This window comes from Tachypleus tridentatus, chromosome 8, assembly GCF_004210375.1.
Source record: "Tachypleus tridentatus isolate NWPU-2018 chromosome 8, ASM421037v1, whole genome shotgun sequence".
NCBI lineage: Eukaryota > Metazoa > Arthropoda > Merostomata > Xiphosura > Limulidae > Tachypleus > Tachypleus tridentatus.
Genome location: NC_134832.1, coordinates 19,129,503 through 19,150,063, shown reverse-complemented (window position 1 = coordinate 19,150,063; position 20,561 = coordinate 19,129,503). Strand labels below are relative to the sequence as shown.

Below are 20,561 nucleotides of genomic sequence, written 5' to 3'. Positions count from 1 at the left end.
CAAATGGAGAAGATTTCTGAGAGATTCTTGTGGAGAGAGACCACTTCCCCCAAAATCCCAAGTGCACTGATAGGCACCTCAACAGGAATGATCAACATCCGTAAAGAGGTAATGTTCTGGAAAAGGTGAAGGAAGAAAAACACTAATAATGGTGGTGTTTCAATCCAATCACTTGGTAAAGTTGATCTGTAAGGAAGGAGGAAGGATGGGCAGGTCATTATCCAAGAGATTACAAACAAGGATTTGCTGGTCCAGCAAAATCCCATGAGGGCAACCATGTACTAAAAAGAGAGAGAACCTCTCACACAGCAGGAGAAAAATAGGCTGCAAACTAGAAGATTCATAACTCTCAAATAAAGGGGAGAAGGTAGAGCCCACTGGGAAATGAGCTTGATAATACAGAAGGGGTAAAGAAAGATTTTTTCCACCTGCACCAATCAGACTGCAAGGAAGCCAGAAATAGTTGGTTATCATGTAATAGTGAAAACAAAGGCCCTGGGAATAAAGAAGACAGGCAAGCACCTATATCACATAAAGATTTGTAAGGAGGCAATACATTCTTAAGTAATAAATATCCCAGTGTTCTTTTACAATCTTGTACTCTTTTATCACGCTTAAAGACTTGACTGGATATGCAGCACTATTAACTATACTGACAAAAATGTTTTAAAGAGAATATAAAAAGGTAACATCCAACAAAATGTGAACACCTCATGTTTAGCATTTTTCTGGTGCTTCACCACTTTTACCATGTAGTATTTATTTTCACCAACAAATGTAAAGTACAGCAGTCTTGTAAAAATCTGTAGGTAGAAACCGAAGAACCAGTATTAACCATAGAGCTCATTAGAGGTTTTGTATTTTTTGCACATATAAAACGTATATATATTTATGTACAACAGTTTAGCATTACAAACTTATTTGACATACTTTAAGACGTCTATCATGTCAAATGAAAATGTCTTAAAACATTAACCAAAAAAGATGGAAATAAGGATATAAGTCTTATATGAGAATAATCATGTAGTTGAAAATAATCAACTTATATATGAGACAGTGAATTAATTAGCAAATCCTAGTAATTACCCAGTCAAATTTGAATTGACAAATATACACATTTTAGGAACAAATATGGGTAGTATTTTTCCCTAAGAAAAGGCAATCTAAATGTTTTTTCGTCTAAAGTTTGCTGTACTTTATGGATAGAAATACATACACATTCTAAAACCTCACCAATATGTATTTACAGTGATGGTACTTACAAAGCTACATTACAAAAACAGAAATATATGTCTACATATAAAGTAATATTTGAGTAAGATGTGTCTGACTAAATTAAACATCAAATAAAATTACTTAACTTCCTTATAGGTAAAGAAAAAAGTTATGCCCCAGATTATTAATAAGTAAACACAGGGATAAATAAGCCAACCTTCAGCAGGTTTCTTAGAGATTCTTGGAATCAGAGAAGAGGGCAAGGTTTCTGGCAGGTCAATGTTGTTTCTTCTCAAAACTACTAAATGCATTGCTGTACAAAATTCTTCTAATGTTAAAGCTCCATCTTTATCTATATCAGACAACTGCCTAACATAAAAAAACAATAATAAATACAGTTTTTTATTTCATTAAAATATTTCTGGAAATATTTTTTACTTGTTCAGAAAATAAACTAAGTTTTTATTCAAAATTTTTCAACAGAGACAGTCTTGCTATAGAAGTAACATAAACTACTGCAGTTTTTGAATATTGTTTTATCTGCAGGAATAGTTTATATAAAGTTATAAATACTGGTAATCTACATAATAACAATATTAATTAAAAAAAGATGTTGTCTGCTGTTTGCTTTGAAGACACTAATATCAATTTTTGTAAAATTACAATTTTTTTCAAATTAATTTTCCAATCACTATTTTCGAGGAAACTTTTCCTTCAGGCCTATAAAATGGTTGTATGTATCAGAAGAAACACGTATTTTCACTCTACCACCCACTCGAAAAATATATTCTAATCCATACTATCTATAAACCTTATTATAAAGATGATGAAGTTTTTACAGATAAATATTAACATTAGATCCCTAACAAGATATTGTTAACACATAGATGTTTGGCTCAAATTTTATTATAAAAAGAAAGATGTATACAGCATTCCTTTAAATATTTTTTTAAGTACTCACCAAATTTTTGATAGTTCATGGACTGGTAATTTGGACTTTTCAAAAAATTCTTTTGCAACAGCACCTATAAAATAAATTGTATACATTTTAAATCTTGTATTATATACTTCAAAGTTTCACATGCAAATGACAAAATAAAATGATTTACTTTTCTTGTACAAAATATTCAAAAATATAATTTAACATTCTAAAATGAATTCAGCTATTAACAAATTTTATATCTAGTATATTACACCACAAAATTTAAGACACTACATATATATTATTGATATGCTAATCAATCAAAATTGATGAATATTGTCTAAATAACTGGATCATTATTAACAATTAAAAAAGTGAATTTCAAAGAGAAATAAGAATAAATTTATCTACATGCCATTACAGCTTTGTATTTTTTAAATGCCTCCTATAAGTTGCTGTAAAACATTTCTGTATTTTCTAGACATAGTGTCATAAAGTCTACTATTTCAGCTATATTAGCAATATCCCTACAATTTGGCTCTTCTGCATGTCACAACAATTCAGTTTCACAATTACTTTCAAACAATTAAACAACTTTATTTCAATGTATGCCAATAAAATTAGCATATGAATGTGGTTTATAATTCTGATATTTATATTATCTTTTTAATTTCATGAGAAAATATCTTAAAATTTTCTTGATTTGCATAGCGACATTTGAACAGTCTCAATTTTGTATAACTTCAATAGCCCAATATGTACACTGTCCATGTTAAGCAAACACAATCTATAAACAATTTCAGTGTTAAATCTACAGTTTCAACACCCTAACTAATCTGTTTTGTGAGATATTTACGCAACCCACTACAGAAGCCCTGCCCTTCTATCTTAACTTTTAAGACTTTTCAAAACTTCATCATTTTATTTGATGTACATGTTTAAAACCAATGAAAAGAGTTATTTTCAACTTTAAGCTTGCATCTGTCATTTTGAAATTGGCATAAACTTAGACTAAACATCTTCATTGTATAATGTGTTAATAAGCAAAGATGGCATTCATCAAATTAACAATTTGTTTAACATATCTTATTAAGAAACACTGTGATGTGTTGCTTTTCAGGCATTAATGAACTTTGTTATTCAAGCCAAACAATAAAACTACAGAATTAAAATAAACTATATTTGGAAATGTAAGCAAATGAAACTGTAAATAACATTAACATGTGGAAACAACCTACATATTGAAGGAAGAAAAAGGTGTATTTATTTAAATCATAATTTTTAAAATTTCATTTTACTGTATATTGATTCAGCTACAAGCAGACAATAACAGATAAAGTATAAGGTTTTCCCTTTAAAAAAACTTTTAATATTCATTTAGAAGATCCTAGTGGTTATGCAAATAAAATAAAAAACTGTAGGGTCAAAAGAAATATCTGCACTATGAACATGAAAATTACCTTGCACTCAGACTAGTTAGTGTTTGAGTCATTAATTCTGAAAATTCACAGACAAATTTTTAGTGAAAATACTTTATTACAAAAACCAAATTTTTGAAATGTTTACTAAAAGCCTGCTGAAGTTCTTGATGATACACTTAATAATTATATAATTATGTACAGCTTCACAGAAACTGGGCTTGGTGCCTAACACTAAAGTCAGAATTCATGAACATAGTGTCTGATTTCCTTTTGCATGTTATACATGTAGTGTGCTACTACAATGTCACTTTAAAGTGAAGCAAGTGGTTAAGTAAAGCTTATGAAAATTAAATGTTTGGCTAAAATACATAACCTAATGGAATCAAAGACATTACTTAAATTTAAGGAAATTAATTCTATGATAGTGCTAAACATTATGATCATTATTTCTTTCACAATTATTAGGCCAATATTTCGTGAAAAATCACCAGTCAGTGGACCCAAGGAATGAATGGATATTAGGGTTATTTATTTCAGATGGCTATGTCAGTGTGTGTATTCTGAACTCATTTTACCTCAAATGTATAAGCTATATACTTTTGTTGCTCCTTTACAGGATGTAGTCTGCTTATAAAAATAACCTTTCCCTCTGACTTGTTCTCCAATTTTAAACTTACAAAGTAAAAATAAATACAAAATACAAATCTTAATCTTTAATTAATGAAGCCTCTAAATTAAAAACCAAATTTTTTTTTTCATTTTGTAATTTAAACATTTCATTTTATACTTTCAGCACTTAGCTTCTTAACAACAATATTAGGTTATACGTTTATTGCTAAGCAACATGATATAAAAGCTGTTGTTGGAATACATTGTTATCAAAGTTCACTAGCTTTTCTATATATTAGAAATTATATAAAAAAACACTTCTTTTCTATGTGATTTTTCACAAGATTGCTTCATTAAAAAGATGCACATACACATCTGTGTGTGTTCCTATCATTTATGTGTATAATTTGTAATACAAGGAATCACTTCTTTCTATGTGGTTTTTGAGAGCTTGCCTCATTAAAAAATGTGTATGAGCATGAACCCATGCATGTGGATAAGTAATAATACCCAGGTGTAAACCCTTAGGATCCACTTAATATGGGTGCAAAATTGGCAGTCACATTTCTTTTCTACGTGATTTTTTTCCATTAAAAATGCCCATGTGCACATGCACAAAGATAATAATATTCAATAGACACTGAGAGTGTGCACCTGGATATGTGTGAAAATTTTCAGATTTCTAGGTTTTTTTCTTCACTTGGAGGTATGGTAGTCACACACAGACATGACCTTTTATTATTCTTATAGATTACAAAAGTAACCACAGTGGAATGTACATACATTACCAATGATAAATAAATGCCATATACTAGCTTTACATACTTTTGGGAGACGTTTTAACAGATGAAATAAAATATATTAATAATTCATGTTTCTACAGCAATGTCATCAAATTTTCTAAAGTGTATTTTGAATGCAGTCTCAGGGGCCAGATACTAGTTAATAATGAAAAATATACATCAGGATTTAATCAACCTTACTGGTGTTAGATGTTAGAGAAATACAGTAACAGGTAATTTACATTAAGCAATTAAGTCTCAAAGTTAAATAAAACAAATCAGAAAAACCAGTTTTCCTTTGCTTGTTTGGAGAAAAGTAAATTTTAATGTTAATAATCTCAAAAGGTAGACAATTCAACTTACTTCAGTTTTTGTTCTGTAGTGTCCAAGCTTTTAAAACTAACAAAATCATAAATGCATCATTAAAAAGCTGGGATTACTTTCCTCATTACATAGAACTATCATTCATCCTATTATGAATGATAAATTTCTAGTTATCAGGTCAGAAGCTTTTCTTGATTTCAAGTCCTTCAAATAATCCAGCAATGTGATGGCTTTGGTTGTTATTTTATGTTATATAAAGATAAGAAATTAATTTGGTTGGTTCCTCTAGTTATTTGGTTATTTTATAAAAGTAATTGCTATGTTCATTACTTATTTGCTGTAAAAAATTTCCATTTTATAATTTGAAACTAAAGGTATCTCACAGTGAGATCCTTCCAGCATGCACTTAGAAACTGGCAGGCATTTTATATGATTTCTAAAAGTATTACAGTGGTAAATTTTACAATAAGATACAACAATATAAAAACCATACTTATATGTTTTAATCACAAACAACACATTTTACTACAAATCATAAATTTAGCAAAAATATCTGATTAAGGTTTAATGATGTTCAACCTATCATGCTTTATGTTTGGGGTGTTTGTCTTTCAGATAATAGCTTCAAGTTATTAATTTCTATGAATGGAAATGAAGAAATGGACAAAATCATGCTAACAGACTCAAAAAGATTACTCATCTTTACGTTATGGAAAATTTAATAAACTTATAAATATGAATCTTGTACAATTTGTAACTGAAAAAAAAGTTTCAAGCTGTCAAAACTTTTGAAATTGGGTTCAGTCATGATATACCTAAAAGCTAAAATATTTTGTAAATAAAAAAACGAAAATGAAATGGCCAATATCATGTTAATAGGCTTAAAAGGATTAATCATCTTTACATCATTGAACAATAACAAGAAAACAAAATAAACTCATAAATATTAATCTTGCACAGTTTGTAACTGGATAAAAACAAGTTTCAAGCTGGCAAAAAGTTTGAGGTTGGGTTCAGCCATGACATGCTTAAAAGATATTTTGCAAATAAAAATGCAAATGTGTCACAAAATTAAGCAGGAGCTGAAATAACATAAATCTTACACTACATTTATAATTTCACCTTCTGCAGTACAGTTTGTATTAATGCATGATTTCTTTTCCTCAAATAGTATAACTCCTTTGACAAGAAAACTTATATTAAAACTTTCAAGTACAAATCTAGTAAGTGATTACAATTATCTGGAAACAAATAATTAGGATTTCCAAGAAGCCTTGTTGATTTTAAGAGGCTAAAGTGCAATTTTTAAGTTATTAAAATATAGTATATTCTTGAATTTCAAAAAAGTACCAATTAACTATTGGGTTAGGTGCATTACACCTAGTATGACTACCTCTTGTGTTTACTTTGGTGGTTACATAGTCATACTATAACTTGGGATAACATATGCTTAACTTATGAAATTTTGCAAGTTATCTGTAAACATGGCAAGGTTTTCATACACAAAATATCAGGTTTTATTTATGTATTACAATTTTGTAATTAAACATTTGCTTATGATTGCTTTTCTTTCAGAATGTTGACTGTCTAATATGCAAAGTAATTTGACTTAAAATTAAAAATACTTTCCTTCATCCAAAAATAGAAAAATTTCATTTGAGTTATCAATAATCTCCTACATAAATATCAAATGGAAAACTTTATATTTTATATTATTTTTTCTACATTAATTCTATACCATGTTAGTAAATTTGACTTACTTTGTAATCAACGTAAAAAAAAAAAAGGAAATAAATCTAAGTTACTCTTTTGTCTTTCTAGAATGATTAGAAACTGTTTGTTTTTGTTCTGAATTTCGTGGAAAGACACTTGATGGCTATCTCCACTAGCCATCCCTAATCTAACAGTGTAAGACTAGAGGGAAGGTAACTAGTCATCACCACCCACCACCAACTCTTCAGCTACTTTTTTACTAACAAATAGCACAAATGACAATCACATTATAATGCCCCCATGGCTGAAAGGGCAATCATGTTTGGCGTGACGGGAATTTAAATCTGCAACTCTCAGATTACAAGTTGAGTGCCTTAACCACCTGGCCATGCCAAGCCAATTAGAAATTGTAAACAAAATCCCAAATGTTCATTCTAAATAGTTTAAAATCTCATAACAATATGCATTTCTTTATATGTAATTTTTTGTTAATATTTACTTTTGAAGAAAGACATTAAATAATGTACAATATAAACATTTGAATTACAAGTAACAAATTGATTTCACATTAATAGATATACAGGGTGTTCCAGAAGTTTGGACCCATAAAGAAACACACAATTTCTTATTCATTTGTTTATTAAAATTACAGTACATTAAAAGCCATAGATATAAGAATTATTGGTACATTGTGCCATCAGGGTATTTTCTTTCTTAAATGATGAAAACTGAAATTAAAAGTATTTTTTGAACTTTAAGAATATAACATCTATTTTTCTTATGAGTCCAGACTTCTGAGATACATTCTACATTCATAAAATAGTAGTTTAATAAAATTTTGAATACAAGTCTACAAAATGTGAATACATGTGCACTGACCCACAGGAAAGGATTAACAAACCTGATATTTTTCCTTTGACATCTGTTTGCATACACTGAAACTGTGTTGTGTAATATTCTCTCTGTTCACTGGTTATCGTCCAAACATCAACTTCATCATCACTGGAATGTCGTTCACTACTGTCTTCCTCTGTTCCCAAGAGCTGATGATGCTCTTCAAAATTTGCCCAGTTAAGGTGACTATCTGGAATTTCAGAAAACAAAACAAAGAGGTTGTTTTATTTTTTGCATTCACATTCCCTTATAAAAAAAACAACTCAATTAATAGGTAATATTTATTCAAATGCTTTAGGTATAAACAAAGCTAATTTATGTTAAAAAAAAATACTAATCTCATCAAGCCAAATGACTTCTGGTTAAAACAACATATTTTTCATTTTTTGTCTTTTCTGATTTGTATCCATACTTGTGCTCATGTAACAATGATTCAAGTTACTGATTCACCTGCTAAATCTGTAGAGAATGTATAAGATATAACAATGAAATGAGATTCTACACTACTTTCTCTGTGTGTAGTTTACAGGAATGTGGTTGAAAGGTAGGAGCCATAAAAAAGGCAAAAACAATAATAATAATACTATTATAGTCAGTAAGCTTTAATTGACATTTTTTTTTTTCAGATATAACATCAAAGAATGGAGAAAAAGTTAAGTGATAATTATTCTAGAAGAGAAATCACTTCAACCCATGCAAAATTTATAATTTACAAGATGCAAAGTAGGAATCAGTTAGAACAGAGACAAATGATTAATTTTTTTTTACATCACACAGTGGAAATACTTAACCAAATTGTAAAAATCTTGGTAAAAACTCTTTAAAAGTATCTAGTGTTTACTTTAAACATTCGTACAACTTATTATTTTTATCACTTTCGAAGTTGTAAAATGTGTAAAATTTTGTTATAAATATCTTCTTGAAAGAAACACAATAAAAATACTTAACTTTATCTCAAAATTTAATTCATTATACTTTTTATCAAAATGTTTTATTTTATATATACATTCAGTCAGTTTCAACTTGTTTGATATCCAGTTAAAAAATTCATTGATATTTGATTTCACTAATTGAAGCAGTCATTGTTTCTGGCTGCATCATAAAAAGCATGGCAAAAACTACAAATGGGTTATCAATGACTTATGGTCCCATATATCAAAATGTTATCACCATTACTTTTGTAAGGATAACTGGAGTGATTTCCCAAACAATATTTTTGGTCAATATCAAATATATATTCAGTGATTTTAGTTAATCAAATAAGTTACTTTATTTGTGTGTTTTGTCTGAATAAGATAAAATTAACACAAAAAATTACTGAAAACAAAATCTCAATCATCCAAATAGTTTGGTGTCAATCATACCTGCAAAACCTAACTAAACCCAACTGATGTCTTAAAATGGGAGAAAATACCCACAGTTTTCAAACTGATATAATTTAAAATGAAAAAGAGTTTCAAGAATGTAAAGGATGTTAAATGACACTATCAACAAACTTCCTGAACTTTAATTTGTTTCTAAGTGTTGTGAACTTCAACATTTAGAATCCTTTGTTCACACCTATAACAGCTCTGGGTAGCCAATATGTCAAGCAATTGCAAATTATAACTAAAACCACTTTTTTCACTTTATATTGACATAGAGGCATTAGAATCTCTTCTATTCAACTGTTTTTAGTCATTGGCTTCAGTTAGTTTCAAAGCTGAGTTCCAATGGTAATTGTTCAGATCACATGCTGTTTTATTATGAAAGGGTGACAATGTGATATGCAGATATACCTCTTGTTTTCAATCTACTTAAGCTAAATAGGAATTTTTATTTTTTTTTCTTGTTTCTATGCAGTTTTAGCATAAATATATGGTTCAGAAAGTCATTAAAACTGCCTTATTCCAGTTGTGTTATTTATCTGTTCTCTTCAACAGAGAATATCCATTCTGCCCAGAGGATATTACAGTAACATGTAGCATCTATAATGAAATGATTAGTGACAGTAATACCTTTCTGGCTTAAGTGATATTGTCAAAATGTTGTACTACAATTGATCAATACTGTGAGAGGACAAAAGTCAAGAGGTGATGCTTTCAACTTAACAAAAAAAACTGAGACTACCTACTCAATTCAAGTACTCTTCCTTAGATCAATTCCACTAGGAGATTATTAAGTGGAAACTTTACCTCAAAACTATTACATTCTTTGTCTATGGAAATAAATACTGAAAGAATGAAAAACTAGTAGAAATTTAACTGTGATTCAGTGTGTGCAAGTACATACACTATGTTTTATATTGTTAGCCTGAAAATGAAAATTGTGTTCATTTTTGTTAAATTCATTCAGTCTTGTTACATCACACACACATAATGAAGTTCCAGGTTCAGATGATTATCCTTAACTCCTGAGTGAATCTGCTGTTATAAGCAAGTCTAGATGTAATACATGTTGGGAAGACAATTATTACATGAAAATACAACAACAACAGTAAAAACAGATATGGTAAAGAATGAAAATCACAAAATAAACAAAATCTGAATTATGCTTTAAACAACTGACAGTTGTATGTCAATATTTTGAGAAGAATAAAAATTGATAAATGTAATCTTTGTAGACAAGATTCAGACCTGCAGGGAAATTAATAGAGGGAAAATATACATATATTTTTTTCTGAATTAAACTAAATAAATGTTATATAATAACTAGCATAACTATGGCTCACATTTACAAGGACACTAATAATGCAAATTTAATTCTTTTAACCAAGTTACATAGAGTAATTAATTACCACAAAAATCTATGTAGGCAAAAATAAGACATAAAATACATGCAGACAACAAAAATTACCTTGATGAAGACCATGGTGAAATGCTGTCCAGTTTTTGTCTCCATGTTGAGCAGCCTTTGGTGTAGTGGGTGTTTCTGCTGGTGAGGAGTTTCCAGAATTTCCTGTTGCTGCCACTGGAACTGCTACTCCTTGAGACTGGTGGAAAGGTATTTTAGTAATGAGCATGTATATAAATATTTTAAGTAACTATTACATTTTCACATCAATTTTTACAATGTTGATTATTAAACTTATAGGAAAATATTTTTAAAGATATATTTAGAATTAAAATGAACTAAAAACTGGTACTGACCTGTAATATATCTTGTGCCTTTATTTGTACAGTTTTCACTCATGCTATCAACAACACATGCAACTCAAAATTCAATGAGAAAGAACCCACTTTGAGACAATAAATTTGAAGATATCTTGGATGGGTAATGACGAAAACTTTAAATCATTAACAAAGTAGGAAATGTACAATGCTTTAACAAGGTTTTCTTGTTCTTGATGTACTAAAGTATTCTTCATTACCCATTCAAGCCATTTTCAAACTCTATGTACCTCAACATCTGAATATCCTTTACATACTGAAGAGCATGCATTACCCATACTTCACAATTTATTGAAGCAAATCATCCATAGGAAGACGAAAATTGATATGGAAAGTTTGTAGAAGTCCAGCAAATACTGTGACCATACACAAGAAGACATAAGATGCTGAAGCCAGATTGAAAGAGTGAGCCATGAATTAATAAACCAAACCCAGAAAATGACAACAAGAAAATTTGGAGAAGATGGGTGAAATGAGACATTAAATAAGTGACAATGTAGGTAGTTTTGTCACCCAAATAATTCTTGATAGAGAACTTTTTGTAAGGTTCACACAGTTTTCATAAGAAAATGGGGAATGTTTAAATAATAATTAATATGGGAAAGATCATTACCAATCTCATTATTTCTTTGATAATATGAACAGAAATCTTGGAAAACATGAAGTAACGCTTCAATAGGCAGGCCCTTTACATAAAAGGTCTGAAAGTTCTTGATCCCGACTTCTAATGTAATTTAGACAGAAGAGGAAAAGGAACTGAAAAAGTAAAAACTAGAGGATAATAATGAAACTCGATGGAAAATACAAACTGAAAAATCTGAAAACCAAAGATCATAATACCAAGGGTTCAAAAAGTAAAAAATAATTGGAGATAAATCCCTCAAGGTTTAGGTATTAACTGAGAAGTAGATGATGAAGGTATGGTAGAAGAAAAAACATTGCTACTGGACACTGTTAAAAGAGAGCTATGTCCAACAGTAAAACAAGATGCTAAAATGATAATCAACTCTTTCTGGCATGCTTCTCCTGATCAGGAAGAGAGTTTGGACAAAACATCTGCAAAGACAAACCTCTTCTGAGCTTAAGAAAAGACATCCACAAAAAACTAGTGTCAAGGGAACACAAGAGCTACACTAGAGGAAGACTGCATCATTCAAGTCTTCAGAGAAGTTGTAAAAGTTCTGATATCTGTATCAGAATGAAAACTGACATTCAAGTTCATGTAGAACAGTTAAATTACGAATGTCGACAAGAAAACCAGAGTTTAGGTAATATCCCTTAAAACATGCACAGAAAGTCACATGAAAAGTAGAAGAGTGGAGAATTATGAGTAAGTTACACATGATCTGCAACATGTAAAAAACATTCAGAACTTACAAGTCATATTTTGTTCACAACATGAGTGTAAACTCAACAAGAAAAAATATATAATATTCCAATTAAAAATAAAAAAATTTCTCCTTAAATTATTTTGCTTGATGTTTTAATGTGTATTTAAGCAAAACACCAAACTACATAAAATTTTATCACAAAAGTTATAGAAGTAAAGTTAATGTGAGCTGTTTCTGAAAAAGAGAAACACAGAGCTCAATTTGTAGTAAATACATAAAATACAGTGAAATAAGAAAAATATGGGAAACACTGGAAATTTTATATTTTAGCAAACAATTACTCAAGACTTTTTCTGTACCTATATTAAACCAGGTTACACCACAATATGAAGGATCAGTGCATAAAAACAAAACAAATACTGAGTGAGTATTTTCTTTTTTTTCATCTAACATGACATTTACAAAATGTTTTTTGCTCAATCTGTTGGCACTGAACACAGCAAAAAAAAATGTCAAAAATTATTATAAAACTTAAATCTCTAACATAAAAAAATCTTACTTTAACTGTAATGTTAATTTCAACTTCAAACACAAACATCTGAACATTAATTATTGTTGTTTCTTCAGCTTAAACAAGAAAAATTTTTTAAGACTGTCCTTAAAGCAAATTAGTTAGACACTTAAGAGAAAAGTAGGTAAATTGTAGTTAAATAAATAACAGTGCCAAAGCTGAAAATAAAATAAATATCACGTTCTACCTGTGAAACAGCAACATGGCTGGAGTCTACAGCATCACATCTCACACTTCCTTGTCTGTGTATCACACCAGATCCCTGTCTACTATAGACTTTTGTTGGAGGAGGAGGCAACTGTCCAGGATGTTGCTGATTAAAGTTGCTTGGTCTACCTTCACTGGGTGCTACTGACGAACCTGAGATTGTTAGAAAAATTTATTATTTAAATGACTGAAAAAACGAATCATGTATACAAGACCTATAAATATGTAGTAAATTAACAAAACAACATAATTTTGAAAATTTTCTCCAACTAAATTAAACTAACTAATTTCAGACAATTCTTGTTGCAACCACTGCACCATAAAAAAGCCAATAAATTATATCCTGTCATGTCCTCATAGCCAAGATTCAAATGAACTCTATATGAAATGTCCCCTTATCAACTTATTGCATCTACAAAGTCATAACATATACATTTTATAATTCTTTAGACAATTATCAATGAAACCATAAAACTGTCAACAAGTTCATAAATCCTATCCCACTGTGTTTTCAAAGCAGCAGTAGTTATGGGAACTGCATCACACTAACTTATTTCATATTGATGGTGTCAAACTAAGTAAAAGCAGTAATCCATTGCCTTATATTTGGCAGGTTTCTACTTCAGCTGCTAATAGTAAAATAAACATAGGAAACAGATGTGAACATATTAGAAAAAATGCTCAGGAATTTTGGAACTTTGTGATCTATGCCAAAAAAGATAGAACAGTACTATTCATTTGTTTTGTTTAGTTTCTAAGCCAGCTCCTATCAATAAAAGTACAATAAAAAATAAGTGTGAAAAGGTGAAAAGTATGAACTCTGACTTTTTTCCTTAGAAACTTTGTGATCAATACAAGAAATATTGTACATTTTATTTTGCACATGCAATATTTCTTTTTGTTATACTTTGATAACTTGTCTTACAACCTGGAGGGTCAAGTATAATGTTGCAGTACAGTAAATGACAGGTAAGACATAAAACATTACTAACAAGTTTAAGGGTTGTTTGGATTGTTTTGAATTTCATGCAAAGCTTCATGAGGGCTATCTGCACTAGCCATCCCAAATATAGCAGTGTAAGACAAGAGGGAAGGCAGCTAGTCATCACCACCCATTGCCAATCTTGGGCCACTCTTTTACCAATGAATAGTGGAATTGACCATCACATTATAATGCCCTCATGACTGAAAGGGCAAGCATGTTTGGTGTGATGGAAATTTAACCTGAGACCCTCAGATTACAAGTCAAATGCCTCAACCACATGGCCATGCAAGGCCGATAAGTTTGTTAGTTAATTATGAGGTTTTTTTATTTGTAATTTGTTTATTTATTATTATAAAAGAAACTAAAATGTAAAGAAAAGAGAAACTTATTAGATAAGATAATGAAAGAGAAACCTCCATGAGGTATACTTGTGAGCAGCTTATTCAATAAGGTAATGTGAGCTGCACATCCCATGTAATTTTCAACTTGTGTCAAAGTATTTCTAGTCAGATACAGTTGAAAGGTCAATAAACAGAATATAATATAAGTAGATCTATAATGTTATGACAATTAAGCTACTTAGAATAAATGAAACTTTGTGATTTCTTATTACCGGTTGCAGTCATTCCAGAACAAAAGAAAGGTAATTTAGACAAATTTCCAAATTTTTATGATTTAAACATGAAAAAAGGATCCACCTTTAATTTGTAAAAATGTCAAAGAAAGGTCACTACATGAACTGATGAACCATCTACAAAATTTGGGAAAATCCCAGTTTTTAAATGTTTGACTGCAAAGTAGCCAAGAGTGAAGGTTAAAGTGAGAAAGGTGTTAGTAAAAAATATATCATGGTATTGAAATAGTTTCCAAAACATAAATAGATGCACTTCTAAAAACTGCAGCAAACAAAACAATGGCTGTGTTGATAAAAAATTTGCCATGAAGAGAACTTAACAATGTATTTCAAAAAGCACAAGTGTAAAACCTTTAACACCAATGGATAAATCATATAGGAATTTAGAAATCTTCTCAATCAATTTTAGATACAGGTATCTATAACCAGAGCTTCAAAAGGCAGAAATGGAGATGGTTGGTTGTTTGATTTAGTGTTTTATGGCACAAAGCAGCTAGGCTATCTGCACCAAACATCCGGTTAAAAGATAAAAATAAATTAAATATAGTAAAATACATAATAGGAAATGAAGACAAAACAAAACAGCATTGAAAAACAGAAAAAGCATAAAACCAATGTTGACACCTAGTAGACAATGTTAACACTGTAAGAAAAATTGTAAAGGAATTTCTCTAACATAATGGTAATGATCATAACCCACCAGGAAGACTAACAGGTAAGTACAAGAACCACTGTCAGTCACCTGAAGTTGGCCTTTCCAGCCCTGGTTCCAGGTTATGTGTCATAACGGCCATTATCAAAAGGTAAAGTTTTAAAGGGCATGTAACAAAATCGTAACAATAATTATCCAAATGTCTGGTAAAAAGGTAAAAGTAAAGTAAATGTAGTAAAATTCATAAAAGGAAATGAAGGTTAAAACAAAACAGCAATCTAAAACATAAATGGCATAAAATCAATGTTGACATCCGGTCTACAAAGTTGTAAAGGACTTTCTGAAGCATAATGGTAATGATCATAACCTGCCAGGAAGACTAAGAGGTAAGTACAAGAACCACCGTCAGTCACCTGAAGTTGGCCTTTCCAGTCCTGGTTCCGGGTTATAAGTCATTATGGCCAATATCAAAAAATAAAGTAATAAAAGTGTTAAAAAGCATGCAGCAAAACTGTAATAAGAACTCGCCATTTTCCAATTTCAAATTGAACAAGAGAGATTGAGACTTTTAAAAAGGAACCACAATTAAAAAGGTGTAATGAATAAATATCAAACACTTAAATGACATTAAAATGAATAATGGCCATTAAAAAACTAAAAACTTTATCAAGGTGGACAGTGTCACCGTCGCCAATAACACTGTCTAATGTTACAAACAAACCTTGGGACAGAACATGTTTAAAATAGTGCTGTCGTTGAGAGTTGTTATGATGGCAAGAAAGTAAAATGTGGCTTACAGTGATTTGAGTGTTACATAAACAACACACTGGTGCAACAGTTCCAGATAAAATAAAATGATGAGTTAAAAAACTGTGATCAATGCATAGTCTACTTAGAACAACTTCTTCTTTCCGAACCTTACGAAAGCTAGATGACCAAAGTCCAATGTAGGGTTTTATTTGGAAAAGCTTGTTGTTGCGTTGCTCACTGCAAGTTGACTGCCAGCTGGCATGGAGTCAAGCCTTGAATACAGGACCACAGTCCATGTATGAAATAGGCACAGTAGTGATAGTGCCAAAGCAGGTAGATTTAGTTGCCATGTCTCCAAGCTCATTCCCGCGAATACTAACGTGGCCTGGTATCCAGAAAAACTGGATAAAAGTAGATGTTAATGAGAAATGGGACAGTTTGTTTTGAATATCAACAAGAACAGGGTGTGAGCCAACATGAAGCAATTCCAGGGCCAGTACAGAACTAAGCGAGTCAGTATAAATAGTGCAGTTGGAGTACTGCTTAGCTTCAATATGATCCAGGGCAAGAGATATGGCATACAGTTCAGCAGTGAACACAGAAGCTGTAGAGGGGATTCTGTGTGCAACCACCAAACTGCAATATACCAAGGCAGAGCCCACAGAGTTACCTGATTTGGAACCACCCGTATAAATTGGAATGGAAAGATTGTTCGAAAGATGTTCTGTAAATAAAAGACGGTACTTCCAATCGGGAGTATCTGCCTTTCTCAGATGACTAAAAGAAAGGTCACATTTGGGGACTGTAATAAGCCATGGTGGGATGGACTGACCAGTGGATTCTGCAATGTTATCCAAGGACAGACCCAATTCATCCAATTGCACCTTGATGCAAAAGCCAGAAGAAGCAATGGCAGATCGTCTGTTCTCAAAAAGTATGGCCCACTGAGGAAGAAAAACACATCCCACTTTCCGCACCTCCCCAGTTCAGAGTCAAAGTCCTCGATGATGAATGGAGTCCGGCATCTTTAAGACCCCGAGGGTCTGGTAGAGCCATAGACCATTGATCCACAGTCGAGTTTCGATCGAATAAGAGCACAATATATCTTTAACACAGAACATCAATCTGCTCCCCAACTGGTGGTAGAGAGGACATGAAGGATGTTTAGTGCTCTTGTGCATTTGACCTGTAGCTGCTTTAAGTGTGTATAAAGGTCAGCTTACGGTCAAAGATAAGCCCCAAGAACATGGTCTCAGGGACCATTGGCAGCGAAACTTCACCGATACCGAGTTCAGGATCAAGGTGAATACCCCGTTGGCAGCAAATGTGCATGCAAACCGTTTTAGAGAGAGAGAAATTAAAGCCATTCACCATGGTCCACTTCAATACATGATTGAGAGCAGTTTGTAGTTGCCGCTCAATATATCTCATGTTCAACAACTGACACGAGATGTGAAAGACGTCAACATAGAGCCTGTTTGCAACAGTGAGAGAAAGTTGTTCAGTGATGGCATCAATCTTTATACTGAAAAGTGTGACACTCAAAACACAGCCCTGAGGGAACCCAAGTTCCTGTAGCAAAGAATGGGAAATTGTCAAACCAACACAAACTTGGAATCTCTTGTCCATTAAAAAAGTTTTAATAAGCATGGGTAAATGGCTACGTAACCCATATATATGGAGGTCTCGAAAAATGCCATACCTCCATGTTGTCGTTTGAGATAAGCTTCCCTGATTGATGTTTCAAGTCTAATTAGGTGGTCTGTGGTGAAGTGCTGTTGTCAGAACCCACACTGGGTGGGCAAGAGGAGGTTGTTTGATTCGAAGAATCACACAAGACAAGCATTAGCCATCCTCTCTAAGGTCTTACAGAGACAGCTCGTCAAAGTAATTGGACGGTAGTTTGAAGGAATCTTGGGATCTTTCCCAGACTTAGAGAGAGGTAAGAAATTTTCACAGTTCACTCACACTTGTCTTATGTTTCATATTGGAGAAAAACACATCATCTACACCAGCAGAACATCCCCACCCTACTCTTAACTGAATGGTTTCATAATCATTTATAAATTTTGTTTGTATTTCAATACCCCATTCACAAGGATGCCTTGATGGTTCACCACCACTGGAAAGTGGTAAGGACCCCCAAACTTCACTAGAAGAAAAGGGGTGGAGAGAATGCAGCAAAGAGTTACGAAGAACATTAACACCTGAGAATTGAAGTGAGTGATCAAGAAACCCTATTTTTAAAAACAGACCACACCAACTTATTCAATACAAGGCATGACAGGAATGAACAGATATTCCCTTCTGCTTCACCCATCCAGTCCATGGATGATATGTCCAAAATGGACAAATTTATGAAGCAATAACATCATAAGTTTATTTACCTACAAACAATCTTGTGAAACATCCTATCTCTGCAGTGTACATCACATAATCATGGTATTATAATATGCAACTCAAAATGGCTTGACACCACAGATTTAAAAGTTAAAGAATACCTGGTCAGACACCACACATCCCAGAGTGGGATTCAAAAGATGAGCATTGGGGGGAGGGGAGAACAAAATAATTAACCCAGTAAAAGACTCACTGAATTCTAATATTCTAGAATGACCATGGGTGGAAGACAATAACCAAAAGAGGAATAAACCATGGTCTGATGTAAAAGTGAGAGACAAACCTATCCTGGGTAATACATATCTCCAATTGAAGAAGTAGCTCCAAAGGATGACAAACACAAAATGCCAATGAAAAGGTAAGGTGATGAAGTGGGTTAGAAGACATTTGGAAAAAAGTACAATAAGAAGAAAATACAAAGGAAGAAGTCCATAGAATGAATAGCCAAACTCGCTTAGCAAAGGAAAAAGGAGAAGGAACACAAACCAAGGATGGTTGACAGGGGAAGGGGAAGAGGCAGAAATGGACACCACAGAAGGAAGCCATAGAGGAAATATAACAGAAAAGAACATACACAGAACATATAAATCGAGGTGGATTAGAAATGGGAAAAAGGTGTGAAATTTAAAGAGAAAGTAGCTAATGGAGAAGTTATCCTCACAATCTGCTAATGTGAGAGATGGAAAAAACAGTATGAAGAAAGGATAAAATATAGAAAAGGATACAGAGTATGTGAAACATCGATGTTAAAGAAACAGACCACTGACACCCACAATCAAATAGGAAAAGGAAGGAAAAACATGAAGCCTTAGGAGAATGGTTCAAATGTAGGCAAAGTGAGGCAATGAAAAACTACAGGAATATTCCTATTCAGAAGATTATCCCACTGTGACAGACAACAAATCTAAAAGTCACACATACATAGGTAATGTGCAGGAGAAATAAATACCTGTAAGATTGGGGAAAAGGATAGGTTTGCAACTGGACTGCCTGAAAATCTGAAACTGAGAAGACAGAAGACCCCCTGATCTTAAAGACAAGAGATAAATCACATTACTGAGAACAGAAGGTTGATCAGGGAAAAAACCTGAAGTCAGAAACAAATAACAAAAAACTCCATATGCACTGATAAACCTCCAACTGGGAATGGTGAATGAAACAGAAAAAGAGGTTAATTGTTGAGAGAAACTGAATTAATTCTGCAAAAACCCAAGAAAAACCAGGCATGGATATGGAGGACAAGACTAAAGAAGAGGGTAAGAAGAGACACAGGAAAAGGTAACAGAGGAAGAAGTTGGAAGTGGAGAACACATGAAAACCACAGTAGAGATGGCCAGGAAGAAACTATTAGAAGGGCTGATACTGCAGTGTCAAGGAAAAAGGAAAATAGGTTGAGAGACTAGGTTGGTTCAATTCTCATTGTGAACAACAATTGCCAGATCAAAAATACAAAGAACTAGAGACCAAAACTAAGGCGTTTTGTGTTCAAGTGATGCAGCAAAAGCCTCAATGTGAAAATTACTTCACTGGAATCAAAAGGATCAAGAGACTGCTCTGGTGGAAAAACGTAGTATGGACAGAAATCCAATCCATAACAACAGTTAAAACACCTGGAACATAACATGTAATGACAAGAATGCCAAGCATGGGGTAACAAAAAGAAAATTCAAGATACAAATACAGAAAAATGGAGAATCGGTGTTGTCCTGGTGAATGAGATAAACAACCACTGAAGAAAGGTTGGAATTACCAAACAATGTCTGATCAAATGGAGAAAATGACCCAAAGCATGACTTACATGATGTTCATAGGATAAGACCTCTTAGCCATTGACCAAAACTCCCAGAATCTTCTTGTTGAACAGCCCACACCTTCATCCCTAAAGTACAGAAAACTGGATAAGTAAACAAGAAAGATCTAACTACCAACACCAACTGACAAGAATGGTAAAAGAAAAGGTAATAAGAGCAGAAAAAGAACCTTACAGAATTCCATCAATTGT

At 32.1% G+C, this 20,561-nt stretch overlaps 1 protein-coding gene across 7 annotated transcripts in view; it reads right to left on the bottom strand.

Annotated features, from left to right (window-relative positions):
• The window catches only part of Reps (RALBP1 associated Eps domain containing), a 103,687-nt gene that overhangs the window by 54,584 nt on the left and 28,542 nt on the right, over positions 1-20,561 (bottom strand). For all 7 annotated transcript variants that reach the window (XM_076517838.1, XM_076517837.1, XM_076517842.1 and 4 more), the window contains 5 exons: positions 13,119-13,291; positions 10,716-10,851; positions 7,888-8,070; positions 2,177-2,240; positions 1,433-1,584 (listed from right to left, as the gene is read on the bottom strand). In XM_076517838.1, coding sequence (XP_076373953.1) covers positions 1,433-1,584; positions 2,177-2,240; positions 7,888-8,070; positions 10,716-10,851; positions 13,119-13,291 — 708 coding nt within the window. The remainder of the gene's footprint in view (positions 1-1,432; positions 1,585-2,176; positions 2,241-7,887; positions 8,071-10,715; positions 10,852-13,118; positions 13,292-20,561) is intronic.